This window comes from Cervus canadensis, chromosome 21 (assembly GCF_019320065.1).
Source record: "Cervus canadensis isolate Bull #8, Minnesota chromosome 21, ASM1932006v1, whole genome shotgun sequence".
NCBI lineage: Eukaryota > Metazoa > Chordata > Mammalia > Artiodactyla > Cervidae > Cervus > Cervus canadensis.
This window is the reverse complement of record NC_057406.1, coordinates 44,247,943-44,266,554: the sequence shown is the minus strand read 5'-3', so window position 1 is coordinate 44,266,554 and position 18,612 is coordinate 44,247,943. Positions and strand designations below refer to the sequence as shown.

General features: G+C 37.6%; 1 protein-coding gene across 7 annotated transcripts in view; it reads left to right on the top strand.

Annotated features, from left to right (window-relative positions):
• NTN4 (netrin 4) overlaps positions 1–18,302 on the top strand; it is a 167,628-nt gene extending 149,326 nt beyond the window's left edge. For 5 of the 7 annotated variants that reach the window (XM_043440373.1, XM_043440372.1, XM_043440374.1 and 2 more), the window contains 5 exons: positions 2,473–2,686; positions 3,045–3,160; positions 9,907–9,975; positions 11,436–11,606; positions 16,867–18,302. In XM_043440373.1, coding sequence (XP_043296308.1) covers positions 2,473–2,686; positions 3,045–3,160; positions 9,907–9,975; positions 11,436–11,606; positions 16,867–17,009 — 713 coding nt within the window. In that variant the 3' untranslated portion in view covers positions 17,010–18,302. The remainder of the gene's footprint in view (positions 1–2,472; positions 2,687–3,044; positions 3,161–9,906; positions 9,976–11,435; positions 11,607–16,866) is intronic. The other 2 variants (XM_043440369.1, XM_043440370.1) reach the window with 2 other exon arrangements.
• Positions 18,303–18,612: the final 310 nt, after the last annotated feature.

Below are 18,612 nucleotides of genomic sequence, written 5' to 3'. Positions count from 1 at the left end.
AGTTTCAATTCCCATCTGCTGACAGTTCTCAAAACTGTATTTGTGACTCCAACCTTCTGTTACACTTCAGATTATTATTTCCAGTTGCTTGGTATAACTTATTGGGCTTCCCTGGTGGCTCAGATGGTGAAGATTCCACCTGCAATGTGGGAGACCTGGGTTCAATCGCTGAGTTGGGAAGATGCCCTGAAGGAGGGCATGGCAATTCTCCAGTGTTCTTGCCTGGAGAATACCCATGAACAGAGGAGCCTGGTGGGCTACAGTCCATGGGGTCGCAAAGATTTGGACATGACTGAGCAGCTAAGCACATACATACACAGTATAACTTATTAGTGTATTCTTCAGACATCTCAATATGTCTAACCCTGAACGCATATTTTTCTCCCTCTCTTCCTTATCTCCACCCCAACATGGATTCACCTACCCCAACCTGCTCTATTCACTTTCATAACTAGAAACCTTAAAATCTTCCTCAGTTTCTGCTGTCCCTCAACAATGTATTCTTCCTCATCATCCAGCCCCTGAATCCTATCAATTCAATATTTAAAAAGCTTTTCACATCCAGCCTTTTCTCCTGTTCCTTCACCTGCTGTCTTAGTTCAGCTCCTTGTTCTCTCTCATTTGTTTGGTTTCCCTGACATCAGTCCCTCCCTACGGTAGTCTCTTTGTGATGTCACCAAAGTAACTGTCAAAATTAAATTCTAACCATGTCATAATTCTGCTTTTTTTTTTTTTTTTTTAAAAAAAAAAAAACAGTTTCCTTCCTATGATTCTTTATACCCCTAAGACAAAATTCAACTTCTTAGGTTAGGTTCTGCCATGGTCTGACTCCAAATCTAACTCTACACTTTTTCTTCTGCTTCATCAGTTGGGAAGATCCCCTGGAGGAGGAAATGGCAACACACTCCAGTATTCTTGGCTGGAGAATCTCAGGAGAGAGGAGTCTGGTGGGCTACAGTCCACAGGGTTGCAAAGAGTTGGATACAACTGAAGCGACTTAGCAGACAGGCAGGCAGGTGGCTTAAACAGAAACCTTTATTTCTCACAGTTCTGGAGGTTTCAGTGTGCAATATGATGCCAGCAATGGCCCGGTTCTGGTGAGAGCTCTCTTCTGGGTTGCAGACTGCCAACTTCTGTTGTTGCCTCACATCCTTCACAAGGAATAGAGCTCTGCACTCTTTGTCCCTTATAAGGGCTCCAATCTCATCTCCCCTAAACTGTATTCAAACCTCCCAAAGGCCTCCCACCTCTTAATACCATCACAGTGGGGATTAGGCTTCAAGATGCAAATGTAGTGGGAAGGACACAAACATTCAGCAAATCAAATCCAGCTTTCTTCCTGTGCCACATCTGAACTCCCCCAGTCGTGCAGAACTGAAGAAGCAACTGATCATTTTGTCCGGTCACTATGAATTCATGACTGCTAATCTCAAAAGGTGCCCTTTATGCTGCTGGCAATTATACTTCACTTCCTAAGTCTCTCAGTCACTTTTCCACTCCCATTCTTCATCATTTCTCTCACCTGATGACATAGCTTTCTATTTCATTCAGAAAACAAGCAGTCAGAAGAAAACTCCCAGCTCCCACCATGGCATTTATCCACTTCCCTGCACTTGTATCCACATGCTCTGCCTTGCACCTTATTACTATGAACTAATTATGCTCCTACCCAAAGCCAACACCTCCTCTTCTACACCAAATCCCATCCTTTTATCCTTACCCAAGTATGTCCAAATATCCCTTTGAAAATTCTCCCATCTCTCTTTTACTCATCAATTTTCCCCTTTATACTGGATCTTTTCCACCAACATCAAGCATGCTGTAATTTCCCCCCATCTTAAAACAAACAAAACAGACAAAAACTGAAACCTTCACTCCAGTTCCCATCTCCAGTTTAAGCTACCACCCCATTTCTGTGCCCTTATAGAAAAGCTCTCAACAGCATGCTCACATTCCTCTGCTCCTATTCTCTCCTGAGTTTGCTTCAATGAGGCTCACTACTCACTGTTACACTGAAACTGTTCCTGTCATGGACACCAGTGGTCTTCATGCTGTGAGGTGCAGTGATCCATTCCTGCCCCTCATCTGCTTGCACTTACAGCATTTAACAGTTGATGTTGCCCACCTCCTTGAAGCTTCGGCTTCCAGAGCACCATGCACTCATGATTTTTTTTCTTTCTCACTAACTGCTTCTTCTTTGTCTTCTTTGCTTATCCATCCTCATCACCCCAGACAAAAAGCCATTCATATTAATGCCTTTACTTTTATAAGTTAGGTGGCTTAGCAGCAGATGTGCTTTTCTGATGATTCTTCTTAGCTGCAGTTTAATTAGCTTTCGCTCGCTGAGCATACATTAAGTGAGTAAAGGAGGAGCCTCAGAGATGTGCTGTGTGGTGGGAGGAAACAGCTGGGGACCAGTCTCTGCAGATAGCCGGTTCACTCACTGCCGCCCCTGTGTCTTCTCTGCTGTAGTGTGTTCCTGTCATCCAGTTGGATCAGCTGTCCTCCCTTTCAGCTCGGTGACCTTCTGTGACCCCAGCAACGGTGACTGCCCTTGCAAGCCTGGGGTGGCAGGGCCACACTGTGAGAGGTGCATGGTGGGGTACTGGGGCTTCGGAGACCACGGCTGCCGGCCTTGTGACTGTGCGGGGAGCTGCGACCCTCTTACAGGAGACTGCCTCAGCAGGTGAACAAGCGTGGCTCTTGCTCTCATCTCTGTGTCTTTCAGAGTCTTTTGAAGATCTGATGGGGATCTGGAAAACCTCGCATGCCACTGGAGGAGCAAAGATGTAGTTTCACATCTCTTTAAAGAATTTTTGTCAGAGTCAAGTAAATTGTGCTTGCAAGATTCTAGAGATGGTCTGGTTCGTTTTGCAAGATGAATTATTCTTTTTAACAATAGGCCCTTTATGATACTATTTATTTCTGAAAAGTGAAAAGATAGGAATGTAGCTGACAAGGTTTAAATCTCTATAAATATAGTCATTTCATTCAAGTTCTAAGAAATTCCTTAATATGTTCTTCCTCATTTTCTGTTTTATTAGCAGCACAGACATAGACTGGTATCATGAAGTTCCTGACTTCCATTCCATGCACAATGAGAGTGAGCCAACCTGGGAGTGGAAGGATGAGCAAGGATTTTCTGCACTTCGACATTCAGGTGGGACCTGAGGTATAATTGGAGACAATATTTCTGGGTCTGGTCTCGAGTAGCAGTGATCCATGACAAACCAGAGAACAGATTTTGGATCTTATAAGGGGAATGCTTTAGTTCTGAGGTTAACCAGGTGGTGAACCCCATAAGTATAAAACTATTAAATATAACTAATGGTATTTAACAAGCTTTTTAAGTTTTTTTATTGGTACAATAACATATAATTAGAGTAAAAAATTGGAAAACACAAAATATCAAAGTAAAAAAAATACCCAAATCTCACTATCCCACTCTTAGTACTTTGGTGTGTTTACTTCTCTCTAAAATATACTGTTTTGATGGAAATGTACAGATCCATTTAAAGGAAAAATATTCTTATAGACCTAGTGTAACTCAGTATGTACAAAGCAAAAACTAGCTGTGAACGCCTTATGTTTATAGCTTTGTTACAACTCTAAAACAAAAGTAATTTTATAAACTAAATATAAGCCAAATAAAACTAATAAAATTCATATTAACAACATTAACTGAATATGAAAAATGATTTTTACTGAAGTCAAAACACTGTTTACTACATAAAGATGATTCTTTGAGCTTATCAAGTCTATACTGCTCTTCCTTCTGATTCAGTTTTGCTCTGATATTTATCTGCTCTGTCATTTGAGGGGCATGCTGGGATATTGGTGTGAATACATAGTTTCTGGGTTCATCCTGTTTGTATTCTTTTCTGATAGAAAACCAAGTGTTTCTATTTAGCACCAACTTACTCTTATCAAAAATGCAAATGTGTACAAAAAATTTTGTCAGCATTTGGCTGTAAAGTGATCACCAAATCATCCAAATAAAACTTAAAATAAGTTTTAAAATATTTTTATTATTAAACATCACAAACACCAATTATGAACACCCATATGAACACCTTGTAATGCTATCAAATCTTAACTTTGCAATAATTGTCTCATGTGCTAAGTCACTTCAGTTGTGTCCATCTCGTTGCGACCCTGTGGACTTAGCCCACTAGGGATTCTCCAGGCAAGAATACTAGAGTGGGCTGCCATGTCCTCCTCCAGGGGTTCTTCCTGACTCAGGGATGGAACCCACATCTCTTGTGTCTCATGCATTGGCAGGTGGGTTCTTTACCACTAGTGCCACCTGGAAGTCATATTTTCATTTAAATTATAAGATATTACAGATACATTTGAAGCCCTAGGTGTACCAATCTACAAACTCAATTAGCCTTCTTTATGCCACAGAATAACCGCTAACCTGAATTTTGGTGTTCACCATTCACTTTCATATTTTTACTATTTTACTATATATATAGTAAATAGTATATAATTAGTATATTATTTAATATTTTTAAAATTTTATGTACATGATAACTTACCTACCCCTTAAAATTATTTTTACTTAAGTGTGTACTTTTTTTTAGATTTATCCCATTTTTATTCTCCCATTGTTTGCCATTTAGGTTATCTCTAATTTCCAATTTTCCACTATTACATATAGTGTTACCATGAATGTTTTCCTATATATGTTATATTGTGTACTTCAGAAGGAGTTTCACTAGATCAGGGGCTGGCAAACTACAGCCCTCAGGCCAAATCTGGCCTGCCTTATACTTTTCTGCAGGCTAAAGCTAACTGCTCTAAGGTTTAAACAGTTGCACTTTAAGTGGTGACATAAATACCTACATAAAATCTTTAATTTTTCCCTGTGGCTCACAAACTCTATAATGTTATTATCTGATCCTTATAGAAAATGTTTGCTGACCCTTATTCTAAGATACAATCTCATTTTGTTGGGTCACAAGTGTTCAGTTCCATTCAGTTCAGTCGCTCAGTCGTGGCTGACTCTTTGTGACCCCATGGTCTGCAGCTCACCAGGCCTCCCTGTCCATCGCCAGTTGCCAGAGTTTACTCAAACTCATGTCCATTGAGGCGGTGATGCCATCCAACCATCTCATCCTCTGTCGTTTGCTTCTCCTCCTGCCTTCAATCTTTCCCAGCGTCAGGGTCTTTTCCAATGAGTCAGTTCTTCTCATTAGGTGGCCAAAGTATTGGAATTTCAGCTTCAGCATCAGTCCTTCCAATGAGTATTTAGGACTGATTTCCTTTAGGATGGACTGGTTGGATCTCCTTGAAGTCCAGGGACTCTCAAGAGTCTTCTCCAACACCACAGGTCAAAAGCATCCATTCTTCAACGCTCAGCCTTCGTTATGGTCCAGCTCTCACACCCATACATGACTAATGGAAAAACCATAGCCTTGACTAGATGGATCTTTGTTAGCAAAGTAATGTCTCTGCATTTTAATATGCTGTCTAGGTTGGTCATAACTTTTCTTCCAAGGAGCAAGTATCTTTTAATTTCATGGCGGCAGTCACCATCTGCAGTGATTTTGGAGCCCCCCAAAATTAAGTCTCTCACTGTTTCCACTGTTTCCCCATCTATTTGTCATGAAGTGATGGGACCAGATACCATGATCTTAGTGTTCTGAATGTTGAGTTTTAAGCCAACTTTTTCACTCTCCTCTTTCACTTTCATCAAGAGGCTTTTTAGTTCTTCTTCACTTTCTGCCATAAGGGTGGTGTCATCTGCATATCTGAGGTTAGTGATATTTCTCCTGTCAGTCTTGATTCCAGCTTGTGTCTCATCCAGCCCAGCGTTTCTCATGATGTACTCTGCATATAAGTTAAATAAGCAGGGTGACAATATACAGCCTTGATGTACTCCTTTTCCTATTTGGAACCAGTCTGTTGTTCCATGTCCAGTTCTAACTGTTGCTTCCTGACCTGCATATAGGTTTCTCAAGAGACAGGTCAGGTGGTCTGGTATTCCCATTTCTTTAAGAATTTTCCACAGTTTGTTGTGATCCACACAGTTAAAGGCTTTGGTATAGTCAATAAAGCAGAAATCGATGTTTTTCTGGAACTCTTTAGCTTTTTTGATGATCCAGCAGATGTTGGCAATTTGATCTCTGGTTCCTCTGCCTTTTCTAAAACCACCTTGAACATCTGGAAGTTCACATTTCATGTACTGTTGAAGCCTGGCTTGGAGAATTTTGAGCATTACTTTGCTAGCATGTGAGATGAGTGTAGTTGCACAGTTTGAGCATTCTTTGGCATTGTCTTTTTTGGGATTGGAATGAAAACTGACCTTTTCCAGTCCTGTGGCCACTGCTGAGTTTTCCAGATTTGCTGGCATATTGAGTGCAGCACTTTCACAGCATCATCTTTTAGGATTTGAAATAGCTCAACTGGAATTTTGTTGGGTCGCAAGAGTGCTTACTGTAAAATTTATCATTTACTGCCAAATAGCTCTCTCAAGTGGTTGTATCCATTTGCATTCCACCAGCAAAAATGACATTCTGTTGTTCATACTCACTAGTACTTTGTATGTATTTCACAAATATCTATACAGCATATACAAGGGGCCAAGCACTATCATAACTCATTCACTCAGGCAGTTTAACTCAGTTAATATTTATTGGACTTCTAAAATTAATGTTATCAAACCTCTACATTTTTGCCAATCTGAAGGGTGTGAAATGGGAGCTTGCCATTTTAATTGCATTTTCCTGATTAGTAATTTTTCATGACTTCTGGGACATTCAGGTTTCTTTTTCTGTGAATTTCCCGTTTGTAATTTTCTTACGAATTTGTAAGTGTTCTTTATAAACTCATTCTTTTAGCAGATATTTATTGAGTAGCCTATGCTATGTGCCAGTGCTGCAAATAGAGACAAAAATCTCAGTCTCTAAGGAGGTTACATTCATGCAGAGGAAGGTAGCTAATAAATAAACGAAATATTTAATGATGTTTAGTATCATAGAGAAATAAAGCAGGGATGGAGGAAAAGAAGGACTTGCGAGGGACATACTTCTAAATAGGAGGGTCAGAAAAGTCCTATGAAAGGACTTTTGAGGGAAAAAAAAACCTGACAAAGGTAAGGGAATGAGCTATGCAGATACAAGAGGAAAGCCTTTAGGCAAGAGGTAAAGCAAGCTCAGCAGCCCTGGGCTGAGACTGTCTGCGTGCCAGCTCAGTCGCTGCAGTGTCTGACTCTTTGCAGCCCTAGAGACTTTATTTAGCCCACCAGGCTCCTCTGTCGGTGGGATTTCTCCAGGGAAGAATGCTGGAGGGCCATGCCCTCCTCCAGGGGATCTTCCCAACTCAGGGACCAAACCCAAGTCTCTTAGGTCTCCTGCGTTCGCGGGCAGCTCTTTACCACTAGCACCGCCTGGGAAGCCTAGGCCTGGCTTGTTTAAGAAACAGCAAGGAGGCAAGTGTGGCTGGAGCAGAGTTAAGAAACCACAGTTTTAATGTATTCTCGTAGAGAATTATGGCCCTTTCAAGAATCAAGAACACTCAATATCAGCAATTTTGTATCATGATTTTTTTCACTTAACAATCTTAAGATCATTTTCTTAATTGGTGTCACTTTAATTTACAACAGGACAGAAGGTAGGAAAGATTAGATAATATGAAGTTGTATCTATCTTTTTAGCATTTGAAAAGGAAAAATCTTTCCCATTAATTTTGTGCCTTAATGCTACTTAGTCTGAATTTTATGTTTGAACAATTGCTTTTGAAAGATTTCTTCTATTTTTCTAATGGTTTTTCAAATTCTCCAGCTTTGCTTACCTATTTATCTGCCATGTTTCCATACTAGGAATATAATGCACTACATGAAGATACTCTTAATTTCTACCATGTCTTGTGAGATGGAGAACATCAGATGAAAATGTCACTAACTGGCTTTAACTAGTACAACAGAACTATAAATAATACTTCTATTTTGAAACATTCTAACAACCCAGTATAACTAAATAGGTTTTCCTCCTCTTCCAGATTTCTTTTAAGAAAACATATCTGGGCTGGGGCCTAATCAAGAAAGATTTATTCAAATTTTAATGTCTGATTTCTTAGCATATGAAAAGGGAGTATTGGAAAGCAGCCAAGAAAAGGTTTTCAAATGACAGACCTATTCAAGTTCTTTAAAAATTTTTTTTCTTTCTTCCCCTGTTTTATTTTCATACAATTTTTAAAGGTTACTTTCCATTCACAGTTACTGCTGAATATTCCCTCTGTTCCCCACGTTGTACAATACCCCCTTGAGCCTCTCACTCAGCAGGTTGCACCTCCCGCTCCCTACCCCTGTGTTGTCCCTCCCCCCTCATGTCCTTGTGGCTGAAGGAGCATTACACTGAGGAATAAGATGTGCCGTTGGTGGGGGGGAGGGCACGTCCCTGGCGGTCCGGTGGCTAAGGTTCTGTGCTCCCAATGCGTGGGCCCAGGCTTGATCCCTGGTCAGGGAACTAGGTCCCACATGCCACAACTAAGAGTTCACATGCAGTAACTGAAAGATCCCACATGCCCCAGCAAAGATCCCACGTGTTGCAACTAAACCCAGTTCAGTTCAGTCTCTCAGTTGTGTCTGACTTTTTGCGACCCCATGGACTGCATCACGACAGGCCTCCCTGTCCATCTCCAACTCCCAGAGTTTACTCAAACTCATGTCCATTGAGTTGGTGATGCCATCCAACCATCTCATCCTCGGTCGTTCACTTCTCCTCCTGCCTTCAATCTTTCCCAGCATCAGGGTTTTTCAAACGAGTCAGTTCTTTACATCATGTGGCCAAAGTATTGGAATTTCAGCTTCAGCATCAGTCCTTCCAATGAATATTTAGGACTGATTTCTTTAAGGATGGACTGCTTGGATCTCCTTGAAGTCCAAGGGACTCTGAAAAGTCTTCTCCAACACCACAGTTCAAAAGCATCCATTCTTTGGCAGTCAGCTTTCTTTATAGTCCATCTCTCACATCTCTCACATGACTACTGGAAAAACCATAGCTTTGAGTAGATGGACCTTTGTTGGCAAAGTCATGTCTCTGCTTTTTAATATGCTGTCTAGGTTGGTCATAGCTTTACTCCCAAGGAGCAAGCGTCTTTTAATTTCATGGCTGCAGTCACCCTTTGCAGTGATTTTGGAGCCCTCAAAAATAGTCTGTCACTGTTTCGATTGTTTTCCCATCTATTTGCCATGAAGTTATGGGACTGGATGCCATGATATTAGTTTTCTGAATGTTGAGATTTAAGCCAACTGTGAAAAAGACCCAGTACAGCCAAATAACTAAATAAATAATTTTTTAAAAAAGATATGCCATTTGGAGTTCAAATAGGTTTTGGAGTTCATTTAGCATTTGGAGTTCAATTAACATGGTAGTTACCATACTCTCCTTCTTTGGTAGAATCATCAAAGGCCATGAAGTATCCACTCAGGTTGTTACAATTTCTGCATGAGCAATCCTCTGCTTTGTTTAGATGACAAGCAATATTATTGAACAAATCACAACAGCTCATTTTAAGCACCTTTGACTTATCTTTCCCACTATTTAATCCCACTGTGATTTTCAGCTTGCAAATCTTGTGCTCTGATTTCTCAAGAAATTTAGCTAGAGCCAATATGTCAATGTTTCCCACATATCTGTATCTACCTACATCAGTTACAAGCATTAAAATATATCATTGTTTCTACATTTCTGTATTTCTCTTAGGTCAATACTTTATTGGATGATAACTAATTCAATTAAAATAGTTTTCTTTTGAGAGACTTTTCATGGTTTCTTATGGATTATATTGTATGGATCACTTAAGTCTTAAAAGGTTATGCCACTTAGATTTACTTGCTGATTTTTTTTTTTTTTACTTTGTTTCCAAATTACCAACACCATGTTTATTTACTTTCTTCAGGTAAATGTGAATGTAAGGAACAGGTGTTAGGAAACTCCAAGGCATTCTGTGGAATGAAATACTCATATGGTGAGTCTGAAGTCCATGAGTGCTTCCAAGGATCTATACAAACTACCTGTACAAAAAGTGTTGAAGGAAATGAGTGGCTTGGTTTATGACATTCTCAATAAATCAAAGCATTAGTCTAATATAACAGTAGTAAATACAGTATTCTAGTCTTGACCTAGATTTTCCTAAGAGAGATGGTTTTGAATGTCTTAGAGTAGGACGCTTTTAGAGCAAAGGCAAGGTTATCCTACTATGTGGAAAAGAGGCAGACAACAACAACAAAATCTTGACATGTAATCCTTTCCCATGAATGATTCTTGTTTTAGTAATTGAAAAGGAAGGTCTCTAGCCACTTCAATGATTCCTTGGCCAGTAGTACTACTAAGCAGAAATCAGTTTAAAGCAGTGTGTTCACAGTGATTAAAAGCTCAGGCTTTGGATTCAGACCTACGTGGGTTTTATTTCTGGTTTATTGGGTGGGTAACTTAACATCTCCAAACTTCTTTATCTGTAAAACAGGGATGATGCCATCTTCCCCATGAAATGAGATTTTTGAAAACCACACAACACATTTCCTTGCACATACTAGATGCTCAGTAAGTGGTAGGAGGGAAGGAGAAATATACTGGAAAGGCATTGAGACTACCTCTCTGCCTGACTCTCTTCCCTGCCATCTCTGTCTACTCCTCTACCTTTCAAATACCCTAAAAATAAAGTGTATGGACAAAGGAAAATGTCATTGCCCTAAGTAAAGACTGTTACTATCTTTAAATTCTAAATGGCTTTATTCTTATTAAATAAGTATAGGTAGCTCAGATGGTAAAGAATTGACCCACTATGCCGGAGACACTGGTTCAACCTCTGGGTTGGGAAGATCCCCTGGAGAAGGAAATGGCAACCTGCTCCAGTATTCTTGCCTGGAGAATTCCATGCACAAAGGAGCCTGGTGGGCTACAGTCCCTACAGTCCATGGGGTTGCAAGGAATCGGACATGACTGAGCAACTAACACTTTCACTTTCCATATATTAAAGATGCCTTATCTTGCTGACATATCATTGACTAGTGTCTGAGTCTTTTATAATTCCATAACTTATATAGCCCAAAATATACATAATCCCCATCCACATCCATTTCATAAGTGGAAGAGCATAATTGAATCATGAAACTGGAGCTCTACCATCACCCAGGACAGCTTCCTAATCCCAGTCAGCTTGAATTTTACACCAGGGAGGAAAATTAAGTAACCAGTAATATTTAATCTCTTTAGACTATGTAAAATATGTCCTGGCAATAACATTTTGCTTTTTGTCATAACATTACACAAAGCCAACCATAGAGTATAATATAGTCAGAATCTAAATAAAAGCCAGGATAACAGTTCTACTTCCTGTGCATCTTTTTTGTGCATCTAAGTTGTTCAAAGTTCAAAGGGTAGTATGAAATTCTATTCATTTTGACTTTTGGAATTGTGTTCCTACAGTGCTAAAAATAAAGATCTTATCGGCTCATGATAAAGGATCTCATGCTGAGGTCAACGTGAAGATTAAAAAAGTCTTAAAATCCACCAAACTGAAAATTTTACGAGGAAAGCGAACACTGTATCCAGAATCCTGGACTAACAGAGGCTGCACTTGTCCAATCCTCAATCCTGGTGAGCATTAGACGTTACTAGCTGGATCCCTACCTTGTCTCTGCTGACTTGCTGCTTGTCTTACATTCTCTGAATCACAAGCTAAATAAACTCGGCAAGAGCATCTCTCCTTTTCACCATCTGAATTCTGGGGAAAGTCCAAACGGAATTCTTTGAACTGGTATCAAAAATTTTTTTCTCTTTCACATGCTCTATAAAAGTAAAATATTTTAAATCCAGCAATTTAATATTTTCTGTCTCGAAGAGAAGTCTCAGATTGGTTCCAATGGCAGTAGCAAAGAAAACATTTTCATGAATTCCTCTGCCACTAATACTGTACTGGAAAGCTAGGTCCTATTACAGTGCCCTGGTTAGAACTTGCTCCCAAAGGAAATTCAAAGGCAAAATTCCATCTGTGCAAATAATATTGAATTCATTTTTACTATTGCATGGGAAGCATCTGTTTCTTCTGGATAGAAAACAACTCCCAAGTTTTCATCATCTTCTTTTTCATTAAATGATCATTCTGGTTTCAAATCAAGAACAGTAGAAATAAACAGCAGCAAAACTACAGAATCTTAGAGAAACTTGGAATGGAGGGAAATTTACACCTTAAAATAATATGGCAGACGCAGAGGCAAGCAAGTAAACATGGGATTCTGATCTGTTTACCTTATAAGCACACTCTTCACATTGTGTCATAACCTGCTTATTTCTCTGTTTCTCTCATTAAATTTGAGGATGGGATTTAGATTTCTGACCATACTGTCTCCAGGATCTACCATTATTTCCCAGATAATAGTACTGCAGTACACAAATAATGAATTCTAGCAAAACAAATAATATATTTTCTAAATCTTCTGTACTTCCCTGTTTACAAAGTTGCCATTTGTATCTTAGTGAAACTGCTGAAACAGGTACATAATTTGTGTTCTGGATCTAATTCTTTTCAAAGTTAAGTCCAGGAAAGCACAGTTACGTTAAGAAGTCATTTATGGTCTTTGGTTAATAAATTTGAGAGAAACAGATAACTGAGTGAGAGAGAGAGAAAAACTATCAATAAAATATCCCCCAATCTAAACAGTGATATAACTCTTGACTTTGTTGAGTAACATCTCACACTCTTTTTATAGCTCTTCATATTTTATTTGAATTAATCTAAATTTTAATAAGGAAAATTTAAAAGACATTTTAATATAAATATGTTTCCAAAGAACAAATGAACTAATCAGAATCTTAGATTTTGAATACTGGAGACTGAGTCATTAAGTTCTATTTCCCAATGATCTCTGCATAGGGGCTCTTACTATAAGCACTTTCAACTAAACTGGCAAAAGAAAAAAAACTAATAAACCCACCCCGTTTTTTAGTAAGACATTAAAAACAAAAGCTTTGACCATCTGAGCCACCCTCCAGGAAGTGAACTATACTTCCTCATCAGGTTTCTGCCAAACAGAGTGAAAGAATCAACTGAGTTCATCACAATAGAAAACATAAGCACAATTATTCAAAGAATTCTTGAAAACATGTTTATGCACTTTGATGAAAAGACTTTGCCAAAGCAAAACCAGACACTCTTTCACTTTGTTTTTCCATTTTTACAAGTTTAATAGCTGAGGCCAAAGAAAGCTGATAAGAAAACTCTGAAACCTTACACGCCAACTTGTTTCCTTTGCTACTTTGGAAAAAAGGAGTAATCTAGTTGGCATCCCTAAAAGTTCACTCACTCCTACTTTCATACATATATTTACTCATTCATCTATTGAATATTTTAGAATGTCAAGACTAGCACCAAAATATTATATTTTCTTTTTCTGTGGATACAAAGTAAACTTTATGCCCTCAAACTTGTAGCAAGGTAGATGTCAAAAGAAAAGAGATATCAAAATTAAATGTAAATGCTAATAAGTGATACAACAGATAAAGTTGTTTTTCATGCTTTTAGTATGATGCTGTTCCATAATTTACAGATTTATTCAAAATCATTTTCATAGTTTAATTTATATTTATACTTTTACATAACGGCAAACTCTTATAATATTTGTTTCATTTATACTTTCAAAGTAAATTCATCTAAATACTAGACTTAACACTGAAAGTTTCCTAAAAATTATTTATTGTATTTTTAAAGAGGATTTTATTATTTAAGTATGATAAAAAAAAATCACAACCATTATGTTTCAACTAGTCTGTCAATTAAATACTGGGATTCTTTTTCTTGAAGAAGCTAAGGTTACCCTTTAAGGAATTTAAATACCTTATAATCCACCTTACATTTCTGCTCTCTGGTGTTTGAAACCTATGTCATTATTTTCCTTTTTCTTTTGTCTCTCTTTTTTTTTTTTGGAAAATATCATCATAGCTATTTTTAAGTTTAGGACTTAAAGCTTTTAAGTCCTAGACTTAATTTCTTTTAATAATCTTGATTTCTTTTAATAATTTAAATAACCTTTTTCTTATTATAGAAGCAACACATGTACATTATAGAAATTTAGGGGAAATTTTTAAATTTTACACTTCTGTCCTCCAAAGATCATCTCTGTTAACATCCTACTGTGAATCCTTCCAGATATTTCTCTATATATGTATATATTATATTTCTAACCAAAATGAAGTCATAATATACACTTCATTCTGCAACCTACTTTATTCAGTTAACGATCTTTACCTTAAAGTTTAGTTTATTTTTATATACTCTAATACTGAGATCATATTCCAATTTCCCAACTGATCCCAAAATGTTCTTTAGGGCTTGTCCTTGCCAGTACTCTATCCAGAATCACAAATTGTATCTAGTTTTTAAGTCCCTCAAATATCTTTGATTTATGATGAGTTTCTTTATAGTGCTTTAGAAATTATTGTTGAAAAAACTAGGCCAGGTGTTCTGTAGATTATCCTGCCTTCTGTATTTGGTTGGTTCTTTGTAGTGTCATTTAGCTTGTCTCTCTACTTCCTATTTTTCTTGTAATCTCTACAGTCTATCTTGATAGACTCAAGATAAGCATTTTGGCTAGCACTTGTTATAGATATTGTTGTGTTGTTTCATGTTAAATCACATCACAGGATACATAGTACCTGGATGACCCACCATTGCAGGTCTAAACTTCTGGGTTGCTCAAACTGAACAGTCTGATCTCTCCATTGGGGAGTTTTGTTTTCCCTTTTGAGACTAGGTAACAATGAATTTGAGTTATTTAGTCACTGTGCAAACATCCAGTTCCCCATCAACTATTCACTTAATGATTTTGTCACACAATTGGCAGTCCCTTCTTGGATGAATAATGTAATTCGAGTTTGAGAAATGCTTTTTCTAATTTTGTCTAATTCCCTTCATTTATTACATGACATTATTCTGTAAGAGGACTTCCTCTCCCATGGTGGGCTATTAGGTTACCATGAAATATAGTTCCTATTATAAAAGCAGGATAAAGGCTAAATTCTTTCCTTTAATCGCCATTTTCCAAAGTAAGGAATGGTTTTACCAACTGTCTCAAGATGGCAAGTTAATTTCTCTCTGGATTTCTCTTTTTTGAGTATCACTTTGGAATTACGGATTTTTGTTGATTCAGTATGTTAACACACAATGACTATGCTCTTGGTGCTCAGATTATCATAACTTTGACAGGTTATAACCCTCCTTCACTGACTCCTTTACTGTGCCCTTTTAAAATGATGCCCACGAGCCTTTTTAGCACAAGTCCCATGTGTACCTGTATCTTTCTGCCTTGGAACTAGAAAAAGCATTTCTTTGAGAAGCTTTGTTTTGTGTTGTTTTTAGTGATACTTGTTATTAGAGACCACATTATGTTTGTAATAGGTAATTCTTACCGTTAGAATGATGTTTTTTAAAACCATTTCAGAGAATGAAATGGGGCTTCCCTGGTGGCTCAGACTGTAAAGAATCTTCCTGCAATGCAGGAGACCTGAGTCTGATCCCCGGGTTGGGAATATCCCCTGGAGAAGAAAATGGCAACCCACTACAGCATTCTTACTTGAAGAATTAATGGACGAAGGAGCCTGGTGGGCTATAGTGCATGGGGTCGCTAAGAGTCGGACAGGACTGAGAGGCCAGCACTTTTACTTTCACTTCAGTGAATGAACAGACTATATATACAATCAGGAGCTTAAATGGATATTTCCAATTGAATTTTAGTATCTTGTGTTTTCCCTTGAGTTTTAAAGTATATGTCTCTTTATCTTATATTGGACAGTTTTATTCTATGAATGTAATTACTTATTTGTTCTACCCTATAATGTTACAGAAAACTGTTTCAAAATACCAATATTGATATTACTAAAGACATCTACTGAGGGAGATTATCATATTTCTATTTATTAATGTATAGATAATGAGATTGTCCTTTTGGTTTTTTGTATTTGTTAGTCAAAAAATTTTACTTGAAGCCTGAAAAGAATTTTGAATTATAAAATCAGCAGTAGGTCTTGTCAAGTCTCATCATTTTTTAAAAGTATGTCAAACAAACATTCTATATTCCAAAACCACTTTATCTAGGAGATATGTGCTGTTTTGTATAATCCATGCTTCTCTTCCAATGTTGTTGTTCAGTTGCTTAGTTGTGTCTGACTCTGTGATCCCATGGACTGTACCCTGCCAGGCTCCTCTCTGTCCATGAGATTTCCCAGGCAGGAATACTGGAATGGGTTGCCATTTCCTTCTCCAGGGAACCTTCCCAACCCAGGGATTGAACCCACGTCTGCAGCATCTCTTGCATTGCAGGTGGATTCCTTACTGCTGAGCCACCAGTGCGTCTCTTTCTTTCAATGTGTGCTCCCAAATCGTTGTTTCAGTTTTATAAAATCCTCCTTCACATATACTACCATCTATAGTGAGTCTCCAAGAACTATTGATTTATAGCAGCATGTTAAGTACCCACAGAATCCTCACTTCTTCACTATGGACTGTGGTATATAGCAGAGTAAAACGTCTACCATCACACAGGGCTGAGCTTGAGTCAAAGAGCTACTGCTTACTGGGAAACACTGTTTCTTAATCTTGCCAAGCCTCAGTGTCCTCATTTGTAAATCAAGGAAAGAAGAAAAGTGATACCTACTTCAAAGGGTTATTTTTAAGGTTAAATAAGATAATACATTTAAAGCATTTAGCACACAAAAAATATTTACCAAATTATTGCCTGTGACTCCCTATTTCAACCGTGAATTGATAAAACCTTGAACCATGTATATATAAAACTGCTAAAGTCATATCTCTCCCTTCAATAAATTATGATACTACATAGCCCCTAATATTGTTCTCTTTTAGGTTTGGAGTACCTTGTAGCAGGACACGAGGATGTAAGAACAGGCAAACTAGTCGTGAATATGAAAAGTTTTGTCCAGCACTGGAAACCATCTCTTGGAAGAAAAGTCATGGATATTTTGAAAAGAGAGTGCAAGCAACAGTAAAGGTGTGTAGCACTTAATGGCACGTCTCTACATACAAAAGACAAACTTAATGGAAAGGAGACCTCAAAAATGAAACTGGAAATTTTTTTAAGTGCCAAAATATATAGAAATGTTCCAATGCATGGACCTTATCTAATGTATCTCTTTGGGGCCCATGTTTAAATGCAGTTTGTTTCATAAAGAAGAATGAAAAATCCTAATACTGATACCTACTTTCTATGAGACTGATTCTGAAATTCATAACCATTAAGGATATTTTAATAGCAATATGATATTTAGCAGTAATCTATTAAGGCCAATGCACCTAACAAGGATTCTTCCCATCTTCAGATATGTTACTTACATTTGTGCTACTTGAAGTAATTAATGAGATTTTAAGGAATTCCCAACCCTACTATCAGAAAAGGTATTTCTTAAAAAGAGCCTTCTCTTGCGTGATGTGTGTGAACTTTGGTCTGTGGGGTGTTAAATGGATCCTCTCCACATGTATATAGTACTTCATTGTATAAAGCACTTTACTACCTACCACTTGTGTTCTGAAAGTTTGGAGACTGGTGTTGACAGAAAAAAAAGAGAAAAAGGCGTGGAAGAAAACCTGCAGAAACAGAAGCACTGCCACTGCGTGTGGGAAAAGTGGCCACATACAGGAAGCTGTACTCTTTAACCTTGAACACTTAGAGAGACTATGTGAAGATGCAACCTGAAAGGAGAATATGTTTGCATGAAGTCTCAGCTTTGGGCTAGAGGTTAGATTCCACAGATACCAGCCATGATGAAACTTTGAAAAATAAAAAAACTAAACAAGAAGAGATTCTAAATTAAGAGAACGGAGTCCTAAGTATAGAAAATGCTTGGATAAAGAGGAAATGAACTTTAAATTTTAAAAAACCCATTTATTGCAATGCACTTGTATACACTTCAAAGATTATTGTAGACACAGAATTTGTTTTTTGTGTTTAGTATTTAAATCTGAATATTGAGACAGTTTCCTCCTTGTCTTTATTAACAGTATATGGTCATTCTATTCACTCCTTTTTGGATGCAATGTATGTGATAGTTCACCAAATTACAGTTTTTCATTATTATTCATCTTCTGTATCCATCATACCACTATACATACCATTTCTTCTGTACTTGAATATAGAAAACGTGAACCACAGTGCCATAAGATTAACTTCACATACAGAACATATTTTTTTTCCTGAGGTCCTGTGGACTAGCAAAAATATATATATATTGCTCTGGTAAGTTTTTTATACTTCATATATGTAATAAAGGAATATGATCTCCTTATTTTTGCTGCATTTTCTGATCAACTCTTTCACTGATACTAAAGATTGCTTTTTCTCAATCTAGGAGCTCAACTCTAATCCCTTAAATTAAGAAAATCAAATATCGTGGGGTTTGGGAATGGAGTGGAAGCTAATTCAGAAGGATTTACTTTTTGTAGCTGTTGAATGGGAGCTTTTTTTCATCAGATGCATTGCATTTTTATATTACATTTACTTTTTAACTAATTTTAAAAAGCAATAAAATTTCATTGTTGAAAATACAGAAAACCATAATGAGAGAAAAATATGGCTCTACTCCAACAATCCTGTGA